A 14,991-nucleotide genomic window follows, 5' to 3' on the forward strand; every position below is an offset into this window, starting at 1 on the left:
TCCAGATTTCAATTTTATTCAGAAGCATTAGAAATAACAGAAAAATGTGCTGTGCTGATCGATAAAATCACAAAACCATCATCAGCTGTCCAAGAGGAACTAAATGTTTATAATTAAAATATAAGTTTGCAATTACAAGTTACACAAAAAGCTCACTGTATAAAGTACTTCTGCTTCTCCATTTTCACCAGATTCCTGTTTTGGGGCGAAGGGAAAATTTTGCTTGATTAAACAGCGTAACTCAACACAATGCTGTCCGAGTACATTTTATTTTCCTAAAAAAGACGATAGTGTAAGACAGTCATACATTTTAATAAAACAATCTCAAGTCAGTTATTAACAAATCTTTTGACAAAATGTACTTATTACAAAAAGTCCAAAACATTCTAACAGCTAGCAATTCAATTGGGGAAAAAAACACCCACATTACAAGCTCTGTTCAGGGAGCAAATTAAAATGCAATATATTAAAAAGACAAATACAGAGTATGTAAATGTACACACATTTCATAAAACCAAGAGTGTATCTGATAACCCTACCACACAAATAACCTTTCAGGAAAAAAATATACTTTTTGTTTTTAACTGAATATCCATTAGTTCCATCGAGGCACCTTAAACCGAAGCGTTCTTAGTTTTATTTGTCAGCTCTTTCTGTGGAGTGACATCTTAATCAAAGGTCTGACATTTCAATACGTTATTTTTCCCCACTCAAGTATGTATTGTTTAAAAAAAAAAAAGACAAATAAATTAAAATCTTTGAAAAGAAGCAGAAGCTGATTAAAAAATGTTACCTGAATCTCGTATACCGAATTTTGGTTTTTGGCCAAGACTTTTAATTTTGCTGTGCCCCTCTATTTAATCATGTGTACAAGTCCACGTTGTTTTCTGCCTTGTTCTTCCAGCACAAAGTGATTGTGTGCCCAGTGAGCACATGACTCTGGTCATTACAACATGTAGGTCATGTTTCAACATTTACATGTTGCAGAAATGTAAAGTTGCAGATTAAATTTATTATTCTAAAAATAATAAAATTAATTTATTCTTGTCAATACCAAAAATCCCCCCCCCCCCCCCCAAAAAAAGAAGCTGAAAATGACCAATTTTTATATAGACTTAAGTTTCTATAAAATGAAGCTCTTTACATTACAACATTCTGAAAGCACTGACTTACCAGTAGGATTATTCAGTTCATTAAACATGAATGCTTTACAAGCATAAAAATGGTGTTCTACAACACTCTCAGAAGCTTAAACCATATGTCCTGAAATTGGGCTTCGGGCCAAAACATCACTACTTAAAATTCTAAATTTATCCCCTGATTTCATGCCTCCAAATCGTCTGTGATATTCTTGCTAAATGTATATTTGGATACATAAAAAGGGCTAATTAGTAAAACTGCAAATGAACAGTAACAGCCTATGTAAGCGTACATGATGATGATGAGTGGTGATGATGAGTTTGATGAGGCTTGTACACATCAGGGCTCTGGGTCTTCCTTCTCAGCCTCCTCCTTCATTTTCTGTTCCTGCATGCGGTTGCGAACTGAACCTAGTACACAACACAAGCGTTACATGTTAGTTAAGATCAGGGTGTCTGAGAAAACGGGAAACAAACACAGACAGAGAAGGTGGACAAATCAGTAGCCCAGATATCTGGAACAAGAGTCTGAGCTTCTTCCATCTTTCATTCAACAATCAGATAAAAGGAACAAAACCAAAAAAAAAAAAAAAAGGAAAAAAGGAAACAAATAATCCACGTTTAAGGTGTTGGGACACAAGCTGATGCCATAGCACTTACTAAGCAATTACTATATCACTATTACTAATACTATTTGATTGACTGAAATGTTCTTGATGCTCTTTTCAGAATTAGGAATTGAACCAAAAAAAAAAAAACAACAGATGGAACTGATTCTTCCCTCAAGAATAACAATGGTGTGTTTAAAAAAAAGAAAACAGGGTTTCTGCAGGGTTTAATCAGTCAAATTTAAGACTTTTTAAGACCTTTTTTTGACCATTATGATTTGAATTTATGACCTACACGAATTACAATAAATAACTTCAGTCATTAAAATTCCTTTCAAAAGTCTTTATTATTGACTTTCATTGAAAGTAACGAGTTTTATTATTTAAAGAGTAATTCTATTATTATAGTATTCAACACCCACAGGACCTCCGCTTTCAGTGTGAAGGTTGATCCGAAACTGGATGCGACAGAAACGGAATCCCGCGCTGTACTTGGACGGGGTAACGTTAGTGACGGAGCCGAACAAAACTGACGGATCGCCTGCACCCGCTGCAGGCCTTTTACAGCAACGATATGCTTTTCATGCATACATGCTTTTTCGATAAGGTACATTTTCCCATTGTGATAGCCAGGATGATTTCAATTAAACTAAGCAGTGACTCAGTATGATACAGTATGTTCGGAGTTCTCGTGGGTTTCTGTGAAAGTCCTTCCGACAAGTCTGTATGCTGCCGCATGGACCTTGTAGTTCTGGAACGCTGTGATACCAGTGTGATACCACCCAGATTCCTCATACAGAACTACAACAGGCAAAACAAATGAATGCCATTGCCGCCGCGAGCGCATTTTGATTGAAGAACAAAATTAATGGACGAGCATATCAATTTAAGATGTTTAGCAATTCGCATAAAAAACACCAAAGACTTTGACTCTTATCACAAGAATCTTCTTGTTTTCCCCCCATTAAACACTTTTCACAGTAAAGGATAAGCACTATAGCCATGGTGTTCCCTATAACTAGTCTGTGTCTAACAGAAAAACAGAGGAAAGCTCATTATAGCATTCACTGCCTCATGGCCTAGATAAAAGATTTATGATATCTGCACTCATGGAGACACTTACGCATCTCAGCCAGCTTCTTGTCCAGTGTAGACTCGCCAGTTGATTTACTGTAAGAGACAAAGTATTGAAATGCTTAAGGATATTTTTTTAAAAACCCTGCTGCAGTAAGTAAAAACAAATACACTTTTTGTCTTGCTGAAAGATTTAGAGGAGCTCACCTTCCATCAGCTTCATCCTGTCCATCCACATCAAAGCGTAAGCGCTTGTGGGGCTTGAGGTTGGGGTCTCCGGCTAGACTCCTCTTCAGGGCCCTGTCTGTGCTATTGACCATCTGATTGATCTTCTGGAACTTGTCTGAGGACTGTTTCAGAGAATGAAAATGCTTAGACAACACAGTTCAGCAGTGTGTGCAGTTCAACAGCGTGTACTAAGGGTGAGCAAATAAGTCGTGGATTTATTAAATAAATAAATAAAAAGGAAAAAAAAAAAAAAAAGAAAAGAAAGAAATTAATGGATACATTAAAGTAGTGATGAAATAATACACTCTAAAATGTACTGTAAGAATTTAAAGATAGAAGGTCATCATATTTCCCATCCTTACTGTGCAGTAAAGTGAATACAAAAATAAATGACTCACCCCAAACGACTCTCCAATGGATACAAGGAACCTGAAAATGTTTTTTTAATAATTAATAAATAAAGATAAATAAATAAAAAGATACAAATGCAGCTGTGACCACACCTTTATTAATTTACATACAACATCATGCCCTAATTGTTTTAATGTTCTTGTAACAATAAGCAATTTGGCAGCGAATAAATAAAATGTAAATGAATGTAAATTGGATGGATCTAAAAAGTAAGAGAGCTGCTATGTAACAGAGTACTGACTTGGTCCGGGGCGTCATGGCTGCTGTGGTCAGACGATTGCTCTTTAAAGGGGAGATGTAGACATTCCCACCAGGCACTCTGAGGGGGGAGCTGGGATACATGTACGGGCTCCGGGGAATATGTGGAATAGGAGACAGGGGAGGAGGCTGAAAGAAAAGAGACACGGCATAATCGGTAAGACAAAAGTGCATTCAACTACGTGGTGTACATTTTAATTCTGTCCAATAGGGGACATCACAGCACATGATTATACGTGATGCTTTACAGCACATTACCCGAGTAGAAGCGTACTGCAGGATGTTTGTCTTCAACTTCTGCATAAACACCTGGTTGTAGAAGACGATGATGGAATCGTATTGGCCGTCTCTGATCAGCACGCGCTTGAACGTCTGGACGATGTGGAGCAAACAAATTGAGCGGTAATGTCACAAACAATTCCATTCCATCTTTAAATGTAGAAAAAATCCATTATATTAAAAGAGAGATATTCGGACCTCCTGGTTTGTGTTGGAAAGCGCTTTGTACGCAGTGACGATTGTCTTGAAGCGCAAATCCACATTTTTCACCTTGCATATGGCATACATGGCAGACATCATCAGCTGAAACGCAAGGATAAGAAAACTTGGATTTATCTATACAACAACATTTACAAACAGCCATGGAGTTTACAGAAATCTACATGTCTAAACACTTTACAGAAAGACACTTTACAGAAATCTAAAAATTCAGAATAAAAATGTTTAAAAAAGTTTAAAATCTAACTGAAAATTTGTCCCTAATGAGCTTCGCTAAAGCAACAGTAGCAAAAAAAAAATCTCCCTGAGATGATCTGAGGAAGAAACCTTGAGAGGAACCGGACTCAGAAGGGAACCTATCTTCATCTGGGTGATATTAGAGTGTGTGATTTTAAAGGCTGTCCTTTCTACAAGTGTATATAGTCCAGTTTTTAATTCTTTAATGTTCTCCCACTGATGACACACAAACATGATGTGAAGTGGGTCCTAACTTTAATTGATTAAATGAACTTTGGCTGTTGTGATTGTAAGCAGTGACTTTGGAGGACCAAAAAAAAAAAAAATGGCCGTGGTGCATGAGATCAGCTCTGGAAGAAAAACCAAGAGTAATATTCTTGTATAAACTGATTAAAACACGTGCTGAAAGTAAAAGGAAGTGCAGGTTAATACCTGGTCAAGGTGTCGGTCCTTCATTAGCTCATACTCGTTCTGGAGTGTGTGTTGGAGTAGAGTCCATATGATGGCCTCCAGCTCGGGGTGAGCAGTTAGAAGCTCAGAGAAAAGCGTTTTCAGTCGCAGGTAGGCCATTCTATACACTGCACAGAAAAAGAAATACAAAAAAAAAAACTCTCAACCTCCTGAGACATTTCACCAAAAAATGCATTTTTAAAAAAAAAAAAAAATTCTGCAGCCTGAAATGAAGACACTTAATTTAGTCGAGTATTATTGCTGTTTTTGTTTGACTTCAGAAGGCTATCAGCTCAAGCTCAGTGGGAAATTTCTTTAAATTTAAAGAGCTCTAAACTAACTGGAACAATTTAATTGTGTCACGTCCATCAATGATCATCACTAAATCAGTTGCTGCTCAAAAGATAACAGAAACCGTACATTTCTTATAGAAGAGGCTGAGGGAGTTGGAGCGATGCTGTCTGTTGCCTGAGGCAGGGGGCTGTGACGGGGCTATGACAGGTACCTCCGCCTCTGCTGCTGCGACTCGGCGACTCTGACGCTGAGGAGATAGATATCTGACAGAGATACAACAGAGGATAAGAACATAGACAGAGGAAATGCAGTGAGTTTAAATCTCCAGCAGCAGTAACCAGACACCAAAAACAAGTTCCTATTTCAGATTTAGTTTCCCACTGATTTTAATATAACCTCTTCTCTTCTGGGAAAACCTTTGACAAGATTTTTTAGTGTTGCTGTGGGAAATGGAGATCATTCAGCCACAAGACCAACAGTGATGAATCATTTCTGAACAAGTCAGTGATAATTTTCCATCTCCAGTACACTTGCTAATCCCCAGACTTAACTGATGAACTGAATCAGAGCAGCAAAAATCACCAGAAAACTGTCTCTCAAGGAAGGACTGAAATAAATGTATTTTAACTCACAAATTAAACCAAAAACGCTTTAATAATGAGCTCTACCAAGTGTCTATTCAAAATTCTGCATTGCTGTGGTTTTCCACTTGTCTAGCATCTAAAGTCCCAGCTTTAATAATTGCTCTTCATTTTCAGAGCAGGAAGTGTTATTTTGGTACAAGTTTACTCTGGTAAAAATGACAGGAAGTGCACAGAGTTTCAGATGGTTAGTTTCCCTGTACAAATCACGCAACTGAAGCAAAAAAAGCAAATAAAGAACAAAATGTTGTACAACTATGAACTGAAGTCGCTGACATCAAGCTTTGTTTTTTGGTTTTCAGTGCTCTTTTAAAAATTAGATACAACCTTCCTTTTAAATTAACAGACTTTAGCAGCAAAACATTTTAGGGGCTTTTTACACCCGGTCACTTCATGCGTTTTCTGTGATCGGATAGCTATCCGATCATAAAAAGACCAGGTCTAAATGCCCTCTGAAATGTTTGAGACAAATATAAATCCGATCATTCAAACCACTGCAGGAGGTGGTCTGGGACGCATTTAAGATGAAACTGGACAGGTGTAAATGAATGTGGTTGTTCAAGCCACATACGTCAGTTGTCGCAAGTGACTCACGAGTCGTGCATTGTGCCAGAAACAAATAACATGGACAACACGCGGGGTTGGAGCACTCGCGAAACGCAGGCACTTATTGCTCTTTGGAGCGATGAAAGTGTCCAACAAAAGCTTTGTAAAACATATAGAAACAAAAGTATATTTAAAGAAACACCAAAGCGTGTTCCATTTCAATTACCCCGGAAATGAGGTAAAATATATTTGCATTTTGGGCGGAAGTAGAAAGATCGGATTGGTATCCGATTCGCCAAGACTCATTTATGTGGCCTACTGTAAATGGAACAGTTTTAACAAATCAGATAGCTGTCGGATCAGAAAAAACACACGAAGTGACCAGGTGTAAAAAGGCCCTTAGATGACCCACTTCCTCAAAACTAATTTTGACACCTTAAAGAAAGAATCCTAGGTGATAAACAAGGTGTTAAATTTAAACAATGCCTTCTGCAGCATATTTTCTACACTATAGACTTTTGTCTATATACTGATGGCTGTATATAATATATGCATTCCAAACAACAACAACAACTGCATAGCTCTAGTTACTTGGATCTGTGAGATCTCAATTACAATGTAGATAAATGTAGAGAACAACGATTTTCCTGTTACAATGCAAGTGTAAGGATTCGAGAGACTCTAAAAAGGGCCAATGCTCTGAAACAGGGTCAGTGCACCTCTAAATCAGCAGGTCTTGTGAGTACCAACAAGATGCTTTTATGCCACACTGCAAAAAAGTGCACAGGAATCGTTTAAGGAACATCATAGAGAGGTCAGGGTGTTGACTTTGCCTCCAAATTCCAGTCTGTGAAATGTGCTGAACAAAAAAAAAAAAAAAAAAACTTTAAGCATTAACAGGAGGCTAATATTTTGGAGACAGATACTGCAGGACACCTTCAGACTTGTGGAGTCAATGCCTTGAAAAAGCCTGAGCATGTAAAGCTAAAAAAAAAAAAAAAAAAAGCTTTTACAGTTATAAACCTGCATGGTTATCTGTATTGTTCTATGTTCATGCAATATTATTTAATGAAATTGCAAGTTTATTACATGCTGCTAGTTTGGCTCTGAACCTTGGTGCTGTACGTGACAGATTGACGGACTCATGGGAGCCTGGTGGCTTTTAGCTAGTGTGAGAGATGCATTTTTGGGAAGTTTGTTGGGTTTCTGTCAGGAGAAGTAAGCTGTCAGGAGAAGTAGCACTAATTGTGGTTTCAGGTTTGCATGGTAGCGACACTCTCAGTGACATCATATTCAATTGGTGGCTCCGGACCTGACCCGAAAAGTGATTTGTTGAAGCCCTTCAAGTAGCCTTGAGAAAGACATCTCTAGAATACATTTAGTTAGTCAGACAACAGACCCTACAGTTATGAAGTGACGTGCGACTGTTCCATTTAGCACAAGCCGCAGTCGCACAGACCTGGAGTTAAGTGACATTGAGGCAAGTGGCGCAAACACCCTTTCCTGTGAGACGCGATGACTGACAAGATATTAACATGAGAACCTGTTAGTATCATTTCCTCTGTTCATTTCTTTCTTCATTTTTTTCACAAAAAAATCTTGTGAACTTTATGATGCACTTAAGTTTCTGATAAATGAGTTAAATTCTAAAAAAGTGTGATATAGCTCTCTGATTTACGGAAGCGCATTGCATTCACTTGAGGAAAAAAAAAATCTACTTTGTTTTTCTGAATTAACGACTTAATTATCTCAAAATGATGAGATAATTTTTCATGAATAAAGTTTTTTGCTCTGTTTTTCTGAATTAACAACTTAATTCTCAGAATTATGAGATAATTTTTCATGAATAAAAAGTTTTTTCCTGTTTTTCTGAATTAACGACTTAATGCGGATTGCATGGAAGTAAACATGTCCCGCCTTTCAAGTTTAATCCGGTTTTATTTTACTTGACGTTGCTGTGTTTCTCCAGGATCAGTTGAACCGATATGGTATGCTTCATGGTAGCCGTATCACCATTCGTGAAAACTTGTCGATTGCACCATTGATGCAGATCCCATATGGTTTGAGTTAATCATATGAATCAACATGCCATAAAAAGTTCGGGCCTGGATTATGATGCAAACGTCACCGAAGACGATTCCGGCACCTCAGTTGCACTCCATGGGGATCCAGTATTTTCAACAATTGCCTGATTGTCTCGTGTCACCACATAGCCAGCCTGAATGCATTTCAGATGCATCATCTTATATCTGTGAAGCATACCATGTCGGTTCAAGTGATCCTGGAGAAACACAGCAACGTCAAGCAGATCAGAATGTTCTTTTCATCTGAACAGGTGCAAAGTCTTGAGGTGTCTGCACAAAGTTGACGCACTAATAACAATACCATTTATATTACTTAAAGACAGCAGCATCTCCCAATGTCTCAAACCCAAAGTAAAATAAAACCGGATTAAACTTGAAAGGCGGGACATGTTTACTTCCATGCAATCCACATTAAGTCGTTAATTCAGAAAAACAGAGCAAAAAACTTTTTATTCATGAAAAATTATTATAGTAGGTTTTTTCCTCAAGTGAATGCAATACGCTTCCGTACTGATTTACCCATCTGAATGTAAAAAAAAAGCCTACTTGAGTGTCTGACAATGCACTGATGTTATGTAGTTTCAAATACAACACAACAAATAAATGTAAGAAAAGAAGCTTACTTGGATTTGGAAGTGTAAAAATACAACATATGGGCTCCTATATTGTTGTATTATCTCTCATAATTCAAGAAAAACTCTACGACCCCTCATCAGGGGTCACCAACGCGGTGCCTGTGGGCAACTGGTCGCCCGCAAGGAGCACTTAAGGCGCCTGCGAGGCATGTTCTAAAAATAGCACTGGTCAAAATATAGTTCCGTCTAAAAAAATTTCTTGCTGTAGTTTTTGAATAAAAAATGCTTGCTTTAATGTAGATTTTAAAATGACTATATTTCAGTTTACAATTTAAAAAAAATGTAAACAAAAATGTTATGTATATAACGAACTCTGGCCTTTTCTGAAGTCAAATGTTAACATTGCGCGCACGTCACGTCCGACTCCTGACACAAGGAAGCGGTGCAGCAACAATGAGGAGTCAGTTGTGATTTACCCCCAAAAACATGGCAGAAAAGCGACAGAAAACATACCATTTTAATGGTGTTTGGGAGGAAGAGTTCTTTTTTACACCAGTCAAAGAAAAGTGTGTGTGTCTCATTTGCGGGACGACTGTTGCGACGGCAAAGCAGCACGATGTGGCAAGACACTTCTGTACGTGTCACGAAAGTTTCAATGCTATCTACCCACCCGGCAGCACATTAAGGACAGAAAAAGACGTTAAAATCCTTTCATGCAAGTGGACATGACATGCACTGCTGAGCAACTAAGTGATCTGTTCAACTTGGATGCTGGACAGGTAAAGATCCTAACGTTGTAAAATGACCTTCACCTCACAGCCCTTCAGTCTGCATCAAACTTTTGGTGCCTTGTGGACACAGAAAAATACAGTGATGTATGCACAGCAGCTATGAAAGTTGCCTGCCTGATCTCTGTGAATCAGCCTTTTCTAACATGAACTTTATCAAGAACAAACACAGAACACGACTTACTGATGCACATTTACAAGACTCACTCAGACTTGCAGTGTCAAATTATTCACCAGATTACAGTACAACGGTGAGCAGAATGCAGTGCCAGGCTTCCCACTAACAGACATTTACAGTACAGACAAAGAAGAGATAACGTGTTCACTGAAAACACCATAACGTTAAACTAAAAATGGTGCACAGAAATGTGAAAAAATGTTCAAAAAAAGACTAGATAACTTGTGACATGAATAATGATTTCCTTGACATTACTTCCTGACTTTCAAATGTTGGAACAGATAAACATAAATAAATGTTGCATGTTTACATATTCCTACCATCATTGTTGTATAAATCATTGTTAATAATTGTGGGGAATAATTAACATTGACATGTTTGCAGTCTCTTCACCATATTAATATTATTATTATTATTATTAAAAAGTGATCTGTGCAATTTTGCTATTGAGGAAGTTTGTATCAAACAGGTAGCCCTTCGTACTACTAAGTTCCCTTGAAGTAGCCCTCAGTCTTAAAAAGGTTGGTGACCCCTGCTTTGCATGAACTGTTCCCCATGAAAAATTATAGCCCTGTCACAAGCAGTCCACTTACAGATCAGCTGCTGTGTGATCGTGCTGTAGGGGCTGGTTTAGTGTCGCAGGAGGCTCCGCTTGCTCTCCGGGACCATCCTCACGAGACTGCCTCAGGAGTTCGAACAGGAGAGAATCCTAGGTGATAAACAAGGTGTTAATATAAAACAAGACCTCTTTCAATAAAGTCCTTAAAAATAGCCACTGCTGTACATCCTAAATAATGAAATAGATATGGATATTGTTTCGGTTTGTCTTACACAAGCCTAAGTTACCAGTCTCCAAAATCCAATCTATAATATTATAACAGACATTGAGATTAGGGCTGTTATATGGTGCATCATTACTTCCTCTGCTTTCATTTTCAGCATGTTTCGACCTTTAATCGACCTAGATGCCAGCTAACATTCACAGACATGACAATAAAATAAACAAAAAACATATTTGCTAATGTAAAACTATTTTTGCTAAAATAGTTAACGTGCTGCTTTTCTCACAGCCATTTCGTCTTAAAGCTTACAACTAGAGGAATTTCATGTTTCTTTTTTTTTTTTTTTTTTTTTTTTTATAAATGGCTTTATAAATGGTTGATTAACACTTTGTTACTGTACAGTTTTTTGGAACATTACATAATACCATGACAATTATTTACCCCAAGCAACATGAAAATTTTCTTTTTAAAAATAAATAAGTTAGCAAATGTTAAGCAACATCGAGGCCAAAACATCCACATTCTGTCACAAATGAACACACAGGGATTTTTATAACAAGTTTCTGTTTTCCCCCAGTGCCATTAATAACATTACATTATAGTCTGGCAAACTTCTCTATAAATACCTCAGTGGGAAAACCAAACTGTCACTGTTACAAGATAAGAAATCTCTAGTCAATGAAGTTCCCCAAGATGTTGATGTGAAACCCCTTGACTACTTTCAAACACATATTATTCATTTACAATTATCACATCATACCTGTTTCTGTAAACAAATATATACATCAACGAGGGGGGGAAAAAGTGGTTGTGTGCTTTTTTCTTTTTAAGTCGCAAAGTTCTTTATTGTCTTAACACAGTTTTCGAATGTGATGAAGTCACTGACATTAGTGCCACTTTTTAGACACTTTCATTACTCACTTTTTCTCACCACAGAAACTAAACCAACAATAATTAACCTACACTGCAAAGGAAGTTATAGGATATAATACTGAAACTATAAAAAACTAAACACGAGGCTGCCGGAAGGAAGAGGTGGATAACGCGCAGAAGATCCTCCCCCTTTTCAACCTGCCTGCTGATCAGAAAAGCACATTTCTTCATACACTGAAGGCACGGACAACAGCAAGGACCTGCCGATTGTGATACAGAAAACAGACCGGAAGTTAAAACACGAGAAATTACAAGAAAGGGGAAACTTCAGAAACGGCTATATGGCCTAATAAACAGACTTTGGTTATTATTGCAAAGAGAAAGACAAAGGAGAGAAGAGAAAGACAAAGGAGGAAAAAAAAGACAGCTGAAAATTGGATCTTCAAATGGCAGAAAGCACAAGAATGAATGGGATCTGACAACGTTGGTGTTATGTCCTGTTGAGTGGACCAGGAAGAGGGAAAAAAAAGAAGATAAACCAAGATACGAGGGGCCTTGTGAATGTGTGCTTGAGCACGAGTAGAAGATCAGACGTGCACGTGCAGGATCACAAAAACTGACGTATGATTTTTTTTTTTTTTTTTTTTTTTTTTTTAAATAATGCAACGTTTCATATCAGGATAATAACTTTGGACACATTAACTTTTACAAAGACATTTTACATGCTGCCAAAAGTAACCCTATACAAATTTCTTAAAAGGTCACTGCACTGACGATGGTTAACAATAGCACTGGCGGGAACTGTTCTATACAGGATGACTTTAAATACACGCTTTACAGCTCGGCGTTCAGCATAGTCTTCATCTTAGGACTGCTCTTCAACGTCGTAGCTTTGTACATATTCACTTGGACGCTGAAACAAAGAAACGAGACCACCACCTACATGCTGAACCTTGTTGTATGTGATACACTTTTTGTTCTCAGTCTGCCGTTTCGAATTTCATACTTTTTGAACAGGAATTGGCCATTTGGGCCGGTGTTCTGTAAAATTTCTGTGTCGCTGTTCTACATGAACATGTACGGCAGCATCCTTTTCTTGACGTGCATCAGTGCTGACCGCTTTCTGGCCATCGTTTACCCATTAGCCTCCAGATCACTGAGGACTAAAAGGAACGCAAAAATCGCCTGCTGTTCAGTTTGGCTGCTCGTAATCTCGATCAGCGTAGCAGCTGGGTTTCAGTTGGAGACGTCCAGCTCCGATAACACGAGCTCCTGCTTTGAGAACTTCAGCAACAGTCAGTGGAAATCCAAGCTATCCAAAGTGGTGGTGTTTGTTGTGACAGTGGGCTTCATAATCCCACTGTTCATTAACCTTTTCTGCTCTGTGCTGATCTTGAGGACGCTGAGAATCCTGGACAACAATCAAAGTCAAGGGCAGCTGAAAAAGACCAAGATCTTGCGCATGATTTGTGTGCACTTGCTTGTCTTCTGCTTTTGCTTCCTCCCATATAACGTCAATCTAATTTTTTATACACTGGTCCGCAGCAAAGCCATCGATAATTGTGCTGTGGAGACTGTCGTCAAGGCCATGTACCCCTTTGCATTATGCATCGCGGTGACAAACTGCTGCTTTGACCCGGTTATTTATTACTTCACCTCAGAAACCATCCAGAACTGCATTAAGCGCAAGTCTGCTTTACTAAGCACCAAAAGGTCCTGCAACGATCCAAACAATGAGCCTCCTGTGAACATGGCACGGTTTCTGATAACCAAGTTAATGTTTAACGAGTCTGCGGTATGAGGAAACAGATGTTTCTACCCTGTAAAAAAAAGAACTAACTGTTCCAGTGTACACTTCAAAATGAAATGTGTCTGTAAGGCAGCTAATTTATTATTTGTGCACGTATTGTAAATGTGTTTTTACCAAGTGTTGGGCATCTTTATATCTTTACTTTATTTCATTTATCTATTTATTTTAACAAACACAGTAGCAATGTGGCTTTACATATTAGCCTTTTTAAAGTGTTTAAATGCCAGTATAGAACCTTCTGTTTATATTTTTGAGGGGAAACTGTGTAAGTACCCCGGCTGAGCATATAAGATTCTAGCACGTGTTTAAAAACTGACTTCCACGTACATTTGCTGCTTCCACGTACATTTAGAAGTAGTACTAATGAATCGGTGTTAAATAATTATTGATCCTGCTTGCATTCTACATGTATGGATTTTATTTTATTTATAAAAACTGCTATATAAATATTAAGCTCATAACTTCTTTTTAATTCTTGCTTTTAATTTATTCCACAAATAGAACATGTTAAGCCCAAGCTGATATTACTTACGGGCTACTTGTCTTTCAGTCACTGACATCTGAAGCTTGCATGCTGGCTAATAAGAATTTAATACTAAACAAGATGGTCTTGATAACAGTGGGTTTGCTACATAGACCCTACTTTGAGAACCACTGCCTTAACCAATAAGTGTATAAACGACAAGCCAGTTTTAAGAGTCAAGCCAATTTTTTTAAAAGACTAAAACTGTGGCTTCAAGTGCAGCATAAACATGACCTAATTGTGATGCACATTCTAGGACAGTGTGGTGGTGGTGGAGCAGGTGAAGTTCCTGCCTCACAGCTCCATGTTTCACATGTTCTCCCTGTGCCAATATGGCTTTCCTTCACCCTCCCAAAAAGCTCCAGTAGGTGGATTGGCTACTCTAAATTATTGCTAGGTGTGAACGAGTAGATCAGTGTTGCCTTGTGATGGTCTGGTGGCTCAACTGTGATGGATCCCTGACACAAACTCCAGATACACCACAATCTTGACCAGGACCAAATCGTTAGTAATCAAGTAATGAATAAATTACTAACTGGATGTATGGGTGTAGTATGTTGTATTTTCCCCTCTTTTTAGGCATAATTAAAGAGGTATTGTTCTTTCATTCCTAAAACTACAGCAATTTTTTTTTTGGCTAAATATGCTGCATTGCAGTTAACTTGAATGGAATTTCACACTTAAAAGGTTTTAAATTGTGTGCAAGTTTTCTGTACCTGGTGTAACCATGTGGTGGTGGAAATATCAAGATAAGGCAAAAGATTGCTAAATGGTCTGTAAATCTGTGATGTTCAAAACACCTGAACTGTCAATCATTAGAGGTTCAACTGTCAATAAGCTCCTCTCATTTCAATGGAGACATAAAGACTGCACACAACATCTTTCTCTGATGTTAAAATGGAGTTTGAATGTAATCAAGTTCTATTCTAGCAGCAATAAAGTACAGGCTTATGTTCTGCCAAAGTATCCTGTTTCTGTGGTATGTAAATACAGA

General features: G+C 37.9%; 2 protein-coding genes across 3 annotated transcripts in view; one reads left to right on the plus strand and one right to left on the minus strand.

Annotated features, from left to right (window-relative positions):
- rb1 (retinoblastoma 1) overlaps window positions 1-14,991 on the minus strand; it is a 28,603-nt gene continuing 13,612 nt past the window's right edge. For both annotated transcript variants that reach the window (XM_060891322.1, XM_060891321.1), the window contains exons 18-27: window positions 10,603-10,718; window positions 5,324-5,460; window positions 4,886-5,031; window positions 4,196-4,300; window positions 3,977-4,090; window positions 3,702-3,847; window positions 3,448-3,478; window positions 3,029-3,171; window positions 2,871-2,917; window positions 1-1,550 (exon numbers count right to left, since the gene is read on the minus strand). In XM_060891322.1, the coding sequence (XP_060747305.1) occupies window positions 1,480-1,550; window positions 2,871-2,917; window positions 3,029-3,171; window positions 3,448-3,478; window positions 3,702-3,847; window positions 3,977-4,090; window positions 4,196-4,300; window positions 4,886-5,031; window positions 5,324-5,460; window positions 10,603-10,718 (1,056 nt within the window). In that variant the 3' untranslated portion in view covers window positions 1-1,479. The remainder of the gene's footprint in view (window positions 1,551-2,870; window positions 2,918-3,028; window positions 3,172-3,447; window positions 3,479-3,701; window positions 3,848-3,976; window positions 4,091-4,195; window positions 4,301-4,885; window positions 5,032-5,323; window positions 5,461-10,602; window positions 10,719-14,991) is intronic.
- Window positions 11,874-14,963, plus strand: LOC132860209 (lysophosphatidic acid receptor 6-like). The gene has a single exon (XM_060891330.1). It carries the CDS (start codon window positions 12,440-12,442, stop codon window positions 13,463-13,465), a length of 1,026 nt encoding a protein of 341 aa, XP_060747313.1. The 5' UTR covers window positions 11,874-12,439; the 3' UTR covers window positions 13,466-14,963.

This window comes from Tachysurus vachellii, chromosome 17 (genome assembly GCF_030014155.1).
Source record: "Tachysurus vachellii isolate PV-2020 chromosome 17, HZAU_Pvac_v1, whole genome shotgun sequence".
Taxonomy (NCBI): domain Eukaryota; kingdom Metazoa; phylum Chordata; class Actinopteri; order Siluriformes; family Bagridae; genus Tachysurus; species Tachysurus vachellii.

What these genes read in the sequence shown, in the direction of transcription:
- LOC132860209 (XM_060891330.1), top strand. Translation starts at nt 12,440, where the DNA reads ATGGTTAACAATAGCACTGGCGGGAACTGTTCTATACAGGATGACTTT.